General features: G+C 36.1%; 1 protein-coding gene across 1 annotated transcript in view; it reads right to left on the reverse strand.

Moving 5' to 3' along the window:
- HCN1 (hyperpolarization activated cyclic nucleotide gated potassium channel 1) overlaps nucleotides 1-17,931 on the reverse strand; it is a 201,070-nt gene that overhangs the window by 44,423 nt on the left and 138,716 nt on the right. The window contains exon 5 of the mRNA XM_050329499.1: nucleotides 1,603-1,749. Within this exon, the coding sequence (XP_050185456.1) occupies nucleotides 1,603-1,749 (147 nt within the window). The remainder of the gene's footprint in view (nucleotides 1-1,602; nucleotides 1,750-17,931) is intronic.

A 17,931-nucleotide genomic window follows, 5' to 3' on the forward strand; every position in this document is an offset into this window, starting at 1 on the left:
GCTGAAGTGGTAGCTAAATTTGAAACTACTAACTCAGCAAACACTCAAGGGGTTTTTTCAGGGCACAGTGAATGAGCTGCCACCAAAATTTGGACAGATTAATTTAGAAACCTGTTCTGGCACTGCCAGTGTCCAGTTCTTACTTTTCTCTTTCTTTTTTTGACCTTTCTCTGGAACACTACTATGTTGTTATCAGGGTAGTGTGCAACCTGATTGTAGCTGAGTAAAAAATTTTTTATCCTACAACACAGAGAACAAAGAAGTCATGCTAAGTACAGCATGACCATAGCAAAATCAGAAGCCACTCCTTCCACGAAATCCTGTTCTTCCTCCATGTTTTTAGGGGCTCATTAATTTTTGAAATTTTCCATGCTTGATCTCTCTCTAGAAGTGGTTTTTGTTTTTTAAGGTTGAACCAATTTGCCTTGCTGCTTTTAAGGTATAAGAAAAAAGGATGGGAAGGTAACAAGGCTAGAGGAGGGAGAGAGGAAGAGAGGAAACAAAGAGGGAGGCAGGAAAGAGGAACACACAGGTAATTAGAGAGAAACAACTGCAAATTGCTGTTACTAAAATAATATTTTGCAATGGAAGAGTATTAGACTTCACTTATGGAGAAATGCTTTCCTTAAAAGCAGAGACAGATGAAACTGTTTCTGATGTCAGTGACTGATATTTGTGTACATGTGTCTGTTGTCTTAACAAAACACAAGCTCCGTACTAGCCAAGATTCATGTTTCGACTGTCAGTGTAGTCTAGGGATAATTCCCACACTTTTCCTGTTTCCTTTCTTTTTTCCCTGTTTATGCTCTCTGTTCTCTGAATTTTTTAACTTGCTTCTTCTCCTGTGTTTTTTTTCCCTTCTTTTCAGTGGAGGATATCAGCCAACATCCTCGAGGAGATCAGACATGAGCAGCACCCAACAGAAAAGAGTCTCATTTATACTCCCATGAAGCAGCTACATCTGCTACAAGATGAACACTGCCTTTGTCCCATGCAAGCAACTTGCAAAGAAAATTCCAACTGCTTCCACATCACATCACATCACATGACATGACATCAGATAGCATAGCATAATCCCTAAAACTGGAATACAGACTAAAGGTTTAACAAAAGGTATTTTTTAATGGCTTGTATATCATATTCCAGCTTCATCATCTCAAGTAAAGAACATCTTTACCAAGGAAGCTACTTGACAAAGAAAGCTCTCTCTGTGGTGGCTTTCAGCAGTTTTATCTGTACAGGTGTATGGTTAGCAAGTAGGAAAAGCAGAAAAAAGTTTTCACTCAGGACTATTCCAGTCCAGCCCCACTCTGTTACAAAAAGTGCCAGAAAAACATGAGTTTCTGACAACACTTAAGGATGGGATTTTACTCTTTGACATCCTTGTGTGGCAGTGACTATGACAGACTGGTTCAGAATAGTGTAAATCTGCTTACTTTGTGCCAATCTAATATAAATTTAATTATCCTGGTTATTCATTGACTAGGTCAAATGAGACAAAATGTTACAGAATAGAACCAGAAAGAGCATTTCAACACAGAAACAGCAAAGATATGAAAGTTTTCCATACTATGAAGAGCTACTCCAGTACTTTATTCTTACCTCCCTAAGAGGATCATTGAGCTCATTCAAAATGTTTTCTTCATCAAAGATCTTGCCTTGGTAGCGATGCTCATAGTAATCATGGATCTTCTGGCGCATTTCAGCAGGTAACTTGTGGAATGACATGTACTGTTCCACTTGTTTGTACTGTCAAGATAAAAAAAATATGGAAGAATCAGAAAAAAACCCTCCATGTATTTTTTACTATCTAAAGGCACTTACAAAATCAAAATTCATTCATGTACCCTCTTAAGCTTTACTTGTTTTATAAAGATAACATTTTTTCATATGTCAGAGAACCCTTACACAATTATTAGCTAATTTAATACTATATTATATTATAATGTTATAGCACATCTATAAATTATAGAAACTGCTTTTAGTAGCAATGCTAATATCCAGATTAATATGTAAATGTTAGAAGTCCAACCCTCATACTTCTCATATGTTCCCTAAATTCCCAATTATACAGAAGCTGTGAAAATACACCAACAACATTTTTAGCTCATGCAGTGGACAGGAAAGCTGTACACAGTGTTTCTGTAGTGCTGCATTCAGAGAGAGTTTAAGGTGTGAAATTTCAGAAACTGGCTATGATGTATTACTATGCAACATATTAATGTTGTGTATGCTTTTAAGGTGACTGAAGAACAAAGTTAAAATCTGAAATAGAAACCATTCCTCAGGAGTGACAGAGAGAGGTAAACAGAAAAATAGGCATGGCATCAGGAAATAGAAACTGGGGGAAGAAAAAGATATCAGGACCCAGGAGACTTAGAGGACTTCATTTTACCTTGTGCATTTGGTTTTTTTGTTTCTACTAATCCTCTGCCCTATCTTCTGCTTTGTATTTTTTTTTCCTTCCCTTTTTTAGAAGCCTTTTTGGATAACACAATTTTCAGACAATAATGTCCTGAATCAACACATTTAAGAGTTGTGTTGTACTAAACTACTTGATAATCTGACACCCACAAAATGGAGTAGTTGTCTAAACTACAAATGGACAAATACTGCCAGAACAAGATTTTTGCCCCTCAGCCCCCCCATCCTTGTCAAAAGTTGAAAAGGATAAGACAGAGAAGGATAAACCCCATCCCAGGCTGAAAGGTAAGTTAAATTTGGCAGAAACTTGATTTACTTATGTAAACAGTCTTAATTTAATTTTTATTAATTTTTTCATGATTAATTAGGGAATTTTAACTCTTTTCAATGAGAAAGCCAATGAAGTCCTAATTAAGATTGACATCTCTGTAGAGCAACTGGCCAAATTTATAATGAACATGCACTCTTTATGAACTGCAGCACATATCTATTAGCTTGTGTTGTTGAAGATGGTTCTCTCTTCCGGAATTGAAATTAGCTTTTGTTTTGCAAAGTGACAAAAGATTAGGTGAGGTCATGTGTACAACATGCATTCCAAAAATAAGATGAAAGTAATTTTGCAGGGGACTCTTTAACAATGTATGATGAATATGTAAGTCTGATTTAACCCCTGCCCAGCTATTTTGCATCTCTTAAGTAACAACTCTTCATCCCCATCCTTTAGATGTGTGATTTAAGTTTGCATGCTTGCCATTGTTTTCTGTTCTGATATGGAGAAATTTATCCCTACGTTGTTGGTTAGAATCAGAGTTCTGAGTAACCAGAACCAGACATGCTTTAGCATAAATGAAGTACTGCTATTAAAAATACCCTACTGATCAGGTAAAGCTACTCCAGCCATGGATTTACTTAGAGGGAAAGGTGAGATCACCTAGTGCTCCATCTCTCCCACCAAGCTGTTCACACAGTCCCAGCTCCTAAACAGTGTTCCAGCTCCTCTGCAGCAAAGAGGAGAAGATGCTTCACTGCACAACATCCCCTTCCTGTCTATGCCCAGACCTCTGTTGCTGTGGCCCCATGTAATATGTCATGAACAGGGAAAAGTCATCATTATGGTGCCTAGCACAGGGGTTGCACCCTCTACATAATCTTATTGAGACACAAATGTGCTTAAGTGACAATAAGGATAATCCTTGCTAATAAAAACCATGCATTCATTGAGACGTATATTGCAAGCAAGCTGCAAAGGACTTTTATACCAGAATGACCTTGAAATAGAGAAAATTCATGCTAGGAGAGAATTGCTTTGCCAGCAGTTTACACTGCTGCCTTTCATTAGGGCTGTTGTTTGAATAGGGGTGTTCTCCCACACAAGCAAGTTCTCTTTTTTTTACCAGGATTTATGCTTGCACATGAGAATTTTAGGGAAATAGAAAAAATAAAACCGGTTGGAAAGTAGTGCTTGTCAGTGCTGTGTCTCAAAATGTCTGCAAATTACTAACATATAGATTAATAGGGACAGCTGAATATTAGCAACCATTTTTTTTTTTTAAAATCTACAAAGAACTTCAAGTCTTCCACAAAAGAATACAGGTATTTTTCATTTTACATAATTATACTGATTTTTGTTCCTGGGGCTTTTTTACTCACCAAAAAACCCACCACCAAATCAAAACAAAACAAAAACCACAAACAAACAAACAAAACCTTACAGAGAACTGAAGTATTTTCTGGAAAAGAAAAAAGATGTAGAAAAAGTTTAAAAATTCTCATTAGCATTATGAATCCCCTGAATAAATATAATTCAATAGTTTCTTTATTTTTCTAAGTGTAATTTTTATATATGAAGTGAATAAAATGTTAAGTAAAGTTAATTTTTGTCAGAAGTTGTATTTTAATCATATTTAAAGGATATGTAACCAATCCTGATCCACCCATCAGACCTGACATTGGAACCTGCATTTTTAAATGTGAGTAAAATAATTTCTCCCTAATTATTCTTCCCATTACACTGTATCCTCTATCTTTTTCCTTCTACATTGAAAAGTTTGGCTTATTTGGGGTTTTGGTTTGGTTTGGCGTGGGTTGTTTGGGGTTTTTTTTCTTGTTTGATTTGGTTTATCCAGAAAATAGATGTCTTAATTTCACATTCATAAAAGCATCTCTGGTGTTTGTATTACATCTGTGTGAAATAACTTTTAGAGCCACAGCAAGTTCCCTCAAGATTGATTTTAATTTTTTTTCTTTTATTTTGGGGTTTTTTTGTATGTCATATGAGAAGCACCAGACTACATTCAAAAAGACTCTGCTAAACCCTTCTCTTTTAATTTCAAATAACCTTTCCATCTTTGCTCCTTCCTGACACCAAGTAGCACTTGATTTTCCAGGAAGGACTATGTAGTAAGGGACTCCTTGTGTGTGCATCTAAAAGGTCTGTGAACACTCCAAAGGCAACAGCAAACTAATTCTGATTCCACTGTTCTGAGCAGAAAAAGAATAAGCATCCAGGATCTTCAGTAGAGCCTGAGCTCCATGAAGACACATCAAGACAAAGGAAAGCTAAGATAAACTTTTTAAAATGAGAACATGGTTGTTTTGTCTAATTTTACTAATCCCAAGTATGAGTTTATTTCCATAAAATGCTAAACACGGTCCAGTTAACTTCAGTGTGATTTATGATAATCAAATGCTTTCAGAATGCTTTAAAAAACTTTTAATGCATAATGACTTAACCATCTGCAGTTAAATAAAAGGTTGCCTTCTGATTCTATTTATGCAATTTTAAATTATTTTATTATCCCTACAAATACCTATTTTTTTATTCCTCTGTGCTTTTATACTGTCTCCACCATTTTTGGTCTGTATGAAGAACACAGTCTTTTTTCACTTTAATTTTGCACTTAATTTTCCTCAAATTCATAACATATTGGCTTACATTTTCATAAAAGTAAACAGTATTTTTGAATGCAGATGCTGTTTGTCTTAACTATTAAAAATACGTATTCCTGGTCTTTTCAATATCTCACTGAATAAAATAAATACTGTGTTGCTGACCACTCAACAAATATCTCTTTTTTAAGATGAATGTTGAATTGTCTGTCCTAAAATGAGTATGTATATTAATGTGCTTTATATATTGCACTGCCATAATTTCAGTAATTTCTATCTGGTTTATATTCATCACTGAAATGAAAATGCTCATGAATGCTACTAAAATAAGCAAACACAATTGCTGAGATAGTCAAGAGCTAAGTGTATTTCAAAGTTTCAGAGTAGTATTCCACACATTTTAATGCAAAGCACCACCCAGTAATAATTGTATCTTGTTGTTTTAGACATAATCTTATTCATAGGCTCTTTATCAATAGTAAAATTCTGCTAATGAGTTCCTCCAGCAAAGGTGACTAGTATGACATTAATCGTATGGAGTCTTTAGTAGAGTTTGTTAGGAAACTACAGTTGTGCTGAAAAAAATAGGTATGGAAAAAGGCAAAGAAGAGTGATGCCTTTTTCATAACTATTTGCAAATGGGGATGGGAAAATATTTTAAAATTAAGACAGTATCCCAATATAGACAATATACCAATGAAACCAGTAAAACAGAAATCTGAATGTTAATCTCTCACAAGATATTTTACTATATATGTTGAGCCTACCAGGTCCTTTTTTTTCAGAAGGTATCAGAACTATCAAGCTGCCCATTTTAGCTGAAAAAATGGTGAGTCCTAATAATCTTTACAGATCAACATTCTGTCTTTGATACAATAAATAATATAAACATTTGAAAGACATGAATAGTATCAGTTACAAAACATGAAACAGATTACATTCATGTGCTATACTGGGAACTGGTCCCACCTAAACTCTGGAATACCTTTCAGAAACAAGTGCCAAAGTCAGATTTTTCAAAAATGTCAACATTGAACAAATTCCACAACTGGCTAGATTTTCAAAGAACCTAGGTCCCTGTACCATCACTTTAAAGTCCAGCTTGAACAATAGGCCTTTTGCACTTCCTACAATAATTTTGTCCTTGACAATAGGGCCTCACTTGTGGGAAAGTTTTCCTCCAAAAAAATATAAGCACATAAGTGTTTATTTTCAAGCTGTCTTTTCTTTTACCACAACTATAAACTCGACTCTTACAGTAAATTAATATTGTAACTGTATTTTTAGCATACTCTATAAGAGAATCTAAAATGAATACTTATAGACAGGTTGGACAAAAAAAAAACAAACAAAAAAAATTGCAATAGCACTTGTTCAGAGACTATAGCCAGCCAAAGCCATAGCCATACAAATACAAAATTCAATGAGCTGTGTAAAAAAATATCCTATATAATGATTACAAATGTAAAAAGAAAGCAGGGATCATTTTTGAAATCCTTCTGCTGAATCAAGCAATTTCTATCACACAGTTTAGATGTAACGAATTCATGAGTATTCTTAACATGGTTTGAAAATTCTTGTCTCCCATGTATAAAATAAGATTCTAAGCAGCATTATAATATGAAGGAGATTCAACTCGTTGAGAAGGAGTAGAAAGGTAAGAGGAGGCAATTTGATCAAGATGAAGCCTTTCTAAATACAAACATACAGTTCGAGAAGATCTCTGTTTTGTAAGTAGTTCTGAACCTTATTTTAAATTTCAGTCTAATTGTATCCATATGCACTTTAAATGAACTAATGTTAGTACAAAATTACCTAGCAGCTCAAGAGATCCTGTCCCTTGGTATTTCTCTCTGGAGTGTTTATAGATGGGAATTGTGTCTCTTCCCAGACTAGTCCAAGAATTCTATTCATCTCCTTGTTCAGAAGACAGCATACTAGCCCTCTTCTCTTTTATGCATTCTAGCTCAAGTTCATTTTTCTCCAACTACAATTACTAGAACCGTACATAGTATTTTAGAGATAGTCTCACCAATTTGTAGTTTATATTGATTTCTTTCCCATCTAGTGGAAAACCAAGATGCACCCTTCCTGTGAAGAATTTCTCCTAATATCCAGCTTAAACCTTCCCTGGGACAGCTTGAGACTATGTTCTCTCACTCCAGCTTGGTATCTTGAAAACTTACAATGGGCCTACAACCAAACTGGGATGCAGAATGGCCGTAGTACCTGTGATAGCGAAGAAAATTGCTGTCTTTCACCAGATTCGCTTGTGAGAAGACAATGAGATCTATACAACCTAAAGCAAACCAGTTTTATGTAGATGATATTTTATAGTCTACATAGGAGGTATCACACAGAAGAGATTCCAGAAACTTCCTGTATATCCTAATACTTAAAACTGTTTTCATATTTGTAAATTTTCATCAACTACTACTTTCAATAAATTGGAAGGTGGCAAACTTGACTATCACCAAAATTGGACTTTTAACAGAAACTTTTAGAATTACAAAATTAAGACTGTCTCTCTGCTAAAACAGTCTTGAAAACTGTGAACTGACAAAAAAGATTAAAAAACTATTCTTGTGATATCTTTGTTCAGATTTCTGTAAGCCGTGTCTAATTTAAAGCAGTTGTCCTGACTCTATCTCTCATAAACAAAGAAAGATAACAAGTGGTAATTAACCTTATTCAAGAATTCATGTCTTGCACAGATGGAATACAGTCATCTTTGTCATTTTTAACTCTTTCTCTCCCTTGACCCTGAGGGAGCGCTAAAACATAGCTCTGAAGATAGCACAAGCTGTATGGATGCGGACAGAACTGAACCATGATCCCACAATTGCAAAGAACTGCAGATTGGGAGAGGCTTTACCATATTAGCTGGATAAAAGCTTTTACTGCCTCTTTCTCAAAACTATTCAAATGCATAGTGGACTTGGAAAGCAAATAATCAGGGAATTAAACAAACTATTAAATAGGCAAGAAACTTCAACTTCTAGTTAAAAACTAAAAATACAAAAATAACATTCTGGTTTACAATTTACAGAAACATTTCTAATGTCTACTGTGCTTACATGTGGCATTCAACTGAATGTTGATTTTTCATTCAAATTACATTGAAGAAGAAATTTAAAAAAAGCAAACTGAAGTTTCATCTGACCAAGCAGGCAATTAATTTTTAAGCATCATATCTATATTTCATTTGTTAAAATTTCTTTCTGCACAGAAAGTGCAATGAATGAATACTGAAAAAAAATATAAAGAAGAATAGTTTTTCTCCATATGAAAAAGGAGTATTATTACTTTGATAAAACAATCCTTCAGCAAAATATAATTTTTAAGACTAAAGGAATAAGATTTGCAAAATTCTGTAAAAAGGTCACATAATGAAAATAAATAATTTCTATTTAAAGATACTATTTTGAATTAAAGCATTATGCATTTTAAGGCAGACACTTTGCTAACACACTTTACAAACTGTTTCAAATAAATTCTAGTCTATTATGCAATGCTATTAAAATAGTATGTACAAAATAAATTTTTCTCCCCCCAAAAAGAATGTGTGATTTCATATGGCACATAGCCCCCTTTGGATGATATCTTTTTTCATATGAAAAAATAAATTAATTTGCTTTTTCACTCAATCATTTGAGAAATTAGATAATAGGTTGTTTACAGGCATTTAAAATTATCTCTTAACCCACTATTCAATAGTGCCAGCTCACTAGCTGAGCTGCGCAGTTGGATGTCTCAATATCACATGACATTGCTTCTGTTTGCTGAATGAATAATCTAATCTGTATAAGTAAAAATAATGTCTGAAAAAAATCCCTAGGGCTTGATTTTCCCAGGAAAAAATTTGAATAACATGAGACAATCATAGACAGCAGGCTACACTTTTTTATCCTTTTGTAAGAATTTCCAATCTAACTTCATAAGTGAATTCTACATTAAAATAATAATAAAAGGACATTAACTTACAGATTAATGGGAAAGGAATGAGGATTGTGTAGCTTTTATTTATTAATGGTTATTTAACGGATTTCCGATTTTTCTTGTCACATTTATTCTGAGAACCTGGCATTGTTCTCTTTAACTCCTTAACATGTCACCAACTACAAGCATTACACCTATCACACAGTGGTGCAAATGAGAGAAAAGCAGTATTTCTGCTCAAAAAATGGCCAAGCTGAATTTTCTGCCCTGGCATTGTTTGACTGGGGAGCCTGGGCAGGGCATGTAGATACTGCAGAATACTGCTACATGCTTGTTCTCTGTCTCTTCCTAAAAACAGTGCTACTTAATGAGCCTTCAGCTGGGTGATATGAGGTGTCCAAATTATTACTACTTCTGTGCAGTCATTTCAGTCACACTATATGAACCAACTGTTAGTGTGCCTCGACTCACACTTAAGGAGCCAAACAATGACATGTTGGGTCTATTGCTCTCTGTTAGCTGCGATGATGACTCCAGCCTGGAGCTTCAGCTATGGACAGCTAGAAAAGAGTGGATAATGAATGTAATCACTGATCCTCTCTCTTCTACCACAAGGGAATCCTACCTAGCTAACAAGTATTCCTTATTACTGCAAGGACCCCACATTACGTAAACACCTACTGTCCTTGGTTTAAGACCTGAATGTTTTTTAGATTTCTGGGAGACAGAAAGGAGAGAACTCCTTCCCAAACTATAAAGTATTCTGGATAAATATTCCTAAAGCATATAAGCTCAATGTTTATTAAGTTTCGCCCACCATTTAAAAGCACCATCTTCAGTACTTGCAAATATGTATTTCTTATTTGTAATTCTCATTCTCTACCATGTAACAGTTTTGTCATCTGTATAGGAGTGGAGTCATTCATTCTGTTCTAATATTAAAAATATTCTCTTTAGACTACTGCTTCATACTCACTAGAAGGCTTTATCCACTTGGCCATGCACTTGGCCAAAGACTCTTGTTCTCCTCTGGAAATTCAACCAGGAATCAAGTAACTTAGCTGTGCTCCTTGCAAGGTTATTCTAAGTCTGGTCCTTGTATGGTTAATCCTTTTAAAATTCTTTTTATCCTATCTTTGATTGGGTTTATTAGGAAAAGAAAGGAACGCTTGGCATGTTGAAATGTGGGGACATGCTTCATATGGGTACAAAGCTCCAATCCCTCCCCCTCTCTTGCATGTGTTCCCTCAACCACACTGGAAAAATGCATTGTTCCCATTTCACAACCACCTCTTGTTTATGTGCAGTCCTCTGGCCTACAATGGCTACTTCATGAGCCAACTGAACTTTTGACCTGACCACCAAGGCACCAAAGGACAATCTGTAACAGAATATTTGGTCAAACCTAAAGTTAGCACGAACCTTAACATTAACTCATAGGATGATTATCTGTGATGACATACATACCATATATACCAAAAATGAGAAATCACAGATGGTTCTTAAATGACCAGAGATCTGATGAGTTCAGAAGAGACACTAAACAGTAAACCCTCCATTTGATTATCTTATTTCAGTAGTGGCAAAAAAAGCTCACCTGTACATCCCACAGTCACTGAACAGCTGAATTTACTAGGGCTCTACAGATATTTCTACAATCTGCTTTCTTTACTGCTAGTTTACTTAACAGGCAGATTTTTTCACATAAAGAAAAAACAGTTTATAATCAACCATAGATAAAAATAAAATGTAAGTACTCCTGCTGAATGGTATGGCAAGTTCATTTTTATAGTTCTTTATCATGAGATGGAACTGAAGTGATTTGTTAAGCCTAAAAGCTATCATCTGTTTACTATCTATTTTTCACTAATTACCCCCAAAAGAGTACTGTTGCTTGCAAGAATGCTTGAAGCTGTCATTTTACTTACTTGCAGCAATTAAACATTTCCTTTCAATTGCCACAAAATACACAATCTCTTATTATTGTTCCTTTCAATTAGTGTAATTGAGAAATTAATTAAGTTACAGGGAATTTTCTGAATAGGATTTGTTTTCTTAGTCTGTTCTTTCTCTTGCACAAATTTGCTTTTTACTGTTTTAAAAAGAGGAGGGAAGTAGCATGAAATCCAGGCTCAGTTCCTCTTTTCACAGAGGCGATGACAGGACTCTGATTTAATGAAACAGAGCTCCAAGGCATGAAAAGAAAAACATCTCTCCTCCATACAATTATAGGTGAAACTGTATCAAGTCCAAGGTAAGATGATTTTCTTTCTTAATGGGAAAGATACTGTAAACATGACATCTTATTAAAAAATATCAGATATGCTGTAATGGTCTCCTTAGAGTTGCCAGTTTTGATGTGAAGTTTAATACTTGCCTTGTCACCTTGTACATTTTTTCTTATCTTTTGTAGGATTTGTATTTATTCTTTTTTTTTTTATTTTTTTCAATTTTTTATGCCAGTAAAAATAGAATATACATTAAAAAAAGTGCCTAGAGTGGAGGGACAGGAGGTAGAAGGAGTTATTCCCTACTAGCACTCTGGAGGAGTAAAGAGCATCAGCTTGTCTCAGCTTGGTCATTCCTTCAGTTCAGTCCTGCTTGTGCAGCTCCAGGATCCATGATGGGGACATCTGTACCTAGGCACTGAATGCACACTGCAGGTATCTTTGATGCTGATTCTGAACACAAGGTGAGAAGTATCAACCACCTATTTTCATTTGAATGAAATTTTTCTGGAGATGTGTATTAAATCTGCCTTATCAAAAGCATTGTTGGCTTGGGCTTCACCTCAACCCATTGATCCTGATATAGAAAGACTGCATAATGCTAAATTCAGCATGTCCTACAAAGGCTTTAGCTGAATGGGCATGCTTAGTTGCAAGTATCATGCTCACAGAAATGATGTTATTTCAAGAAGCAATAAATAATAAATAATAATGGCCAGTCTTCACGAGTGAAGATCCGGGGAAGGTCTTTCCACCTTCCAGCCTGCGCATTGGATTTTTTAGGTGAGACACAGTGTGCATGGAACTGAGCCCACCCTTTAATCCTAAAGTTCATCTACCGGAGCCAAGCGAGCTTGGACGGTGGCAGCGAGGTCCTTAGGACGTAGATGGGTTGCCTTTAAGGGCTAACGAGCTCCACCTGCCCGGGAGTGGCCCTGACCGGGAATCGAACCCGGGTCTCGGCAGTGATAGCGCCGTGCCTTTACCACTAGACCACCAGGGGCTCAAGAAGCAATACCAAGTGGTAATTTAGAAAAGTAATATAGAAAATGTATAATTAGGTTGAAATGTAACTTTGTAGCTATTGTTTAATAGTTACAAGAAAAAGAAGAAAAAGTTTTAGTAGTGCTCTAACTGTTACATCTGCTTGGTGTTGTGCCAACAGCTACGCTACAAGCAGAACAAGCACACACAAGACAGAAATATGGCACAATACAGCTGCTGATCCTAGTAATTCTGTCTCTGATAAAACCTAATTATGGCTTCCAATTCTTTCAGTATTAATTAGTAGAAAATGCCAATTCATCAAAAAGAACTTGCTTTTCTAATTAATCCATTTTTCACTTCATGTCAAGATCTTGCATGGAAGTAAGTTTATTATGCATCGGAAGGTCTGTTGAAAGCTAAAGGAAGAGACAAACAGAGTCTTTGGTACATACTGATGGTCAAGTTGCTCAGTTATAGAATGCTTTGCTTTTCTTGACCTTTTATCAGATACCTGAAACTGGCCTTCCCTTATTTCACAGCAGTGTCTTAATGATGAGGAAATGGTTAGTCTAGGCTGAGCATCTCTCAGTGTCTTTTCTGCTTTGTCTACTAAGAATGTATCAAGGCAGGAAAGAAAGAAAGTTCTCTTGTTCTTCATAGGGATAGAAATAGCAATGTAGATGATAACATTTCATCTTGCTTTTCCAGCAAAATGAATCATTTATAAGTATATTCACAATATAACATATAATCACTCACATTAGAATTAAGGTAGTGGGAAACACAAAGATTCATCCCATGCAGATGCTACTTGTGGTGAAGAGGAGCCTGTACGGGGCCACTGGCTGCAACTGATCCACCTCCTTGTAGGTATTTCACTTGTAAACACCTGAGTCAATGTCAGACAGCTGCAGTACTAAGATTATTTATAAACCATAGGAGATTTAAGGCCATCAGACAACCTCTGCTCTGAGCAGGTCACCTCATTAATACTGTTATTACTTTATGAGCTGTTGTCTAACATATGCATTGTGAAACCTTCTTGCATATTTTATTTGACTGTACAGCTAGATACTCACGATGCAAACAGCCTTTTATCTTATAGAGGAGACTTTCGGTATATAATTTATTTTTTTAGTTAATCTAAAACTGTTTGTCAGACTTTTCAGGTTTCCAGCTTTACTTGAATGTCTGAGGTTAACACACAGTATCACACAATATTCATGATTCTGAGCTTTTTGCATCAGCAACTGCAACAGTCTGACAAAGTGCTCTTCTTCATGTTCCCAGCTGTTGTGTTTCATTCATTCTTCCAAACTATCTGTAAACTTACCTTCTTTTTCTCATTACCTTGCCTTTACCTAGTCTTGAAGTACACACACTTCAGAGACATCCTTAGAGAAATAAATTTATGGCATCTGAAGGCTTCTCTGATAAACAACAGTTATGGCAGGAATGCAATATTTCAAGCAAACTTTTGTACTCCCTTGAATAGCATAATCATAGACCTGAAGGTTCTAGAGAAATGACTGTGGGCAACAGGATGTACTCTCTTATATTCCAGAATTATGGACCTTATTCACAAGGTACAGAAAAAAATACTTAAGATTTAATCACTCAAAGATAATTGTTTAATTGGAATAAAAACGAGAAATAAGAGAGCTACAAGCTCTATCAGGAATAGAAAAGCCAATGGAACATTCTGCAAAGAACAAATTTTAAGGCAATTTATAGCTTTCTTCAAAAAAGTAGTCTAACAATCACTGTAATATTTCAGGTTATGAAGAAACAGTTCAATGCATCAACCATTCAATCATGCAAAAGCATCAAATCTTACATAAAGAGTAAGTTTTTTCTTTTATTCTCCAAAAAGACACAAAAAGTTGTTAGTAATAGCGGATACTTCCTACACCTCTATAGAGATTTAACTCTCAAATAAATGATGATACTGTATTTCTGTGCTGATCATTTCTGCAGAAACACTCAGGGAAAGCGTTTTATTCAGCTGGGTTCATTCAAAAGTAAAGTCACAAAGCTGTAACTGTTAAAGAAAAATAACGGAACTTCTGACAAATAATACCTTTATTTTTTTTCCCTTTTTCCATAACAAGGAGAAATAGAGAGACCCTTGGAGAAGTAGGTAATATATATATAAGATGTTAAAAAAAAAAAAAAGGGAAATAAGTGAAAGGCTAGCAAAGGGATTTTAAACAATTCTACAAACAATTCTAAAGATTATTTATGTTTTCTTTCAGTTAAAGAAATATGCACACATATTTCTCCCGTCTTAAGCATTTTAGGAGTACTCTGCTCAGCATCTGAAATTTTAGCAAAATTTACCTCAGCTTTAGGGTAGAATAAAGAATCCTTTGTTTCCATGGTAAAAGAAGCCATTTGCACTCTAGAACCATTGGCTGTGAGTATGGTAGTATGCAATGGACATTGTTTCTCATGGGCAACTTCTATTCTGAACTGGTACCCTAAACACCATTACCAGTACTGACAGTGGTGTGTCTGATGGAAAGGCACCTGCTGAAGCCAAGGAGGCACCTGCTTAGATTTGCCAAGGAGGGTCCTTCCCGGTGGGCAATGCAAAGTATTTGGTTTTGTTTAAAAGAATTTTGGGGTTTGGAAGTATCCTTTTTTCCTCTTTCTCCTCCCCACCCCCACCTCCCCCCCCCTTTTTTAATTTTTTTTTTTTAAAGGCATGTATTAAACATTAATAAAATATCACCAGGCCCCTTTTCAGTCTTTCAGAGACATTTGATTGAGACCACAAACTTTTGTGTGATGATCATGAAATTGTAAGGAAACCTTCCCAAGAGAATGGCAGTGTGTGCCCCATAAAAAAAGCCACAGATGGGCTATGTGTAAAACACAGGTAAAGTGCTGAGGCAAGAAAAGGCATTTCATTTACACTTTGTTACTCAACAAAAAGATCTGAAAGAATTCATAAGGTCTTCACAACAAATCAATATATTTTAAAGCTGCATAGACAGTGAAATTTTTAGTAGTCATAATCAAACGTAGCACATGGGCTCTACAATGCTAATTCCTGAGAACTACACAGCCAGAATATTGCTTCCACCAGACCCTCAGTGTTATATAAGAACCTCGCTATAAATAATAACCACCTGTGGCAACCTAACAATTTTAAGGGCTAAAGCAGCAACCACTTCAAGTATAAGCTGGTATTTGCTTCTGTTCTTCACAATGGACTCTAACATTTTCTCAAATTGATGGCCAAAACAGAAGCCCTCTACCACCGAGGGAGAGTATGTTCAAGTTGCATCTAACATAAATTACAAAGGTAAACCTTTTTTTGAGGAATTTTATGCATTTAGCCCCAGTGTGTGACAGAAATTCAGACTAACACACTAAGGAATTGCCTTCAGCCACTGCTGACAGTGACAGCTCATTTTCTCAGCCTGCCTGATTGATCCCTCCTCTTCTCAGGTCTGTACTACAAATTTGAATGTCACATGCAATGTGGCATACACCTAATATTGATGAATATGCCACAGTACAATGGTTTCATTATTCACTTTTTTTCTCCTTTTTCCAGCTTTTTGAAAGTGTGCTATGTAATTACACCATTGCACACCTCCTCCCCCCCTTTCCCTGGAAGCTCTCACTTTCTTGGCATTAAGTGATACAGAAACATTTAGAAAATTAAAGTGTTCTTTTTCTGCCATGCAAGGTTTAGCTGAGGGTCATATCTTCTCTAAATCCCACAAAACAGACTTTTTTTGTGGAGGGTTTTGAGGAAAGAGCGGACAAATGTTCTCTGCCAGATGCAGAGACACGGGGGTTGGGGGAAAGACTGGTAGACTGAGAAACTATGAGAGAAAATGAAGTTTAGTTAAAAAAAGGGAAGATAGAAGGTTTATGTCTGTCCCAAATAATTTCTGAGTTTGTCACTACTTTACAAGGTTATACTGCTCTTTACTATCTTCCACAAATCAGGAACTCTTACAGAGCAAGAGCCTGTTTCTTAAATATTTTGCAAACAGACATCTGAACCACAATCTTTCAGCAATAAAAAATTGTCTTTTCATTTACTGAGTTACATATACTAGTAGTTTTATTGTGCCACTGCTTTTCAGTCAGAGTTACTCTCTGATTTTTATAGCTTTGTTTTAAAATCAATGGACCAATATGGTCTACTGCAGTATTTAATCTCTTTTTCCCTCTTTATAGTAGCCCATTTACCTCCCTTTAGATTTTTTTTGTAGAAACACTGCTTGAAGAGTAAGTACTGTTGCCTGCCCTACAGGTGCACCTGATGGAGCAGGAAATATTAGCTCTTATCCTGTCTCTGTCTGTGCAACCCAAAATGAGATGGCTGGCTGACTGGGTGATGTGATACAGTGTCCAGGTAATCATTATCATTGATCATTTTCACTTTGGGTCTCTTCTCTTATTTCATTTCACATATCTGTTCACATATAGAAGCTGCTGATGTTCAAAGTGGGGGGATACGCAGGCAGAAATAAAAGGCTCTTTTCTCTCTCTTTGCTTGAAAATCAGAGGGCAGGCAAATGATTCTCTAATTTCTTCCAAATGATGTCAGGTAGCCCAGTGAGAGGTTCTTCTCAGCCATCAACAAATCCCTCATGGCAAGCTCTTATATCACATTTCTTCTGTAAAAGAAGTCATCCTCTTTCCCCTGGGTGCAGTCCCAGTTCCTTCCTCTCTTCATCTCTCCCCACCTCCCACTTCACATATCCCTTGGCTCCTGCTACTTCCACTACCTCTGTTATACTGCCCAGTCACCTGCAGGGCTGTCTGCCTTGATTTTCCTTTCAGTTAGCCTTTTGGGCTGCCCCTGGTGTCAGTGGTACTCCTGGCTGAGGTGAGGCCATATCCACCTTCTGACGTTGCCTGATGATGCCCAAACACGGGCTGAAAAACACCTGATGCTGTGCAAGAGTGAGAGAGTAACAAAGAGAGCTGGACTCTTCAGCCAGGTGATCATCCCATTCCTCTCACTTATTTACGTTCCCTACGAAGTCAGTGAAAACAAAGGCCTGTGCCTAAAAACATGTTGAGAAAGGAAAAAGGATAGGGAGGTATCTTGTTCAGGGGAATTAAATTCCACTAAAGCTGGTTACCAACTCCTATCACATGTCTAATAAGAAGCAACCAAAGACTTCACTTTTCGTTTAAAAGATGCTTAGTGTTTTCCTCAAAACTTTATAAAATTACTTTTACATTTACATTAAATTCTGCAATGAAGCTCTGCCTGAATATATGCAGGTATCCAGCACTGCCCATAGTAAAAGGTATCTGCCAAATATTTTGTCTAGAAGGTGCTTATGTGAAAATGACATTTTCTTAACCCCAAACTTTATTTTTTTATTATGCTGTATGAAGCATGTAGTGTTTAGAAAACTTGTTCTGAGGGGGGGTTTGTTTGTTTGTTTATTTTTTGTTCTTGTTTGGTAGCAGAAAATTGCTGGAA

This window comes from Myiozetetes cayanensis, unplaced genomic scaffold (assembly GCF_022539395.1).
Source record: "Myiozetetes cayanensis isolate MyiCay16 unplaced genomic scaffold, myiCay2020 scf4, whole genome shotgun sequence".
Classification (NCBI taxonomy): domain Eukaryota; kingdom Metazoa; phylum Chordata; class Aves; order Passeriformes; family Tyrannidae; genus Myiozetetes; species Myiozetetes cayanensis.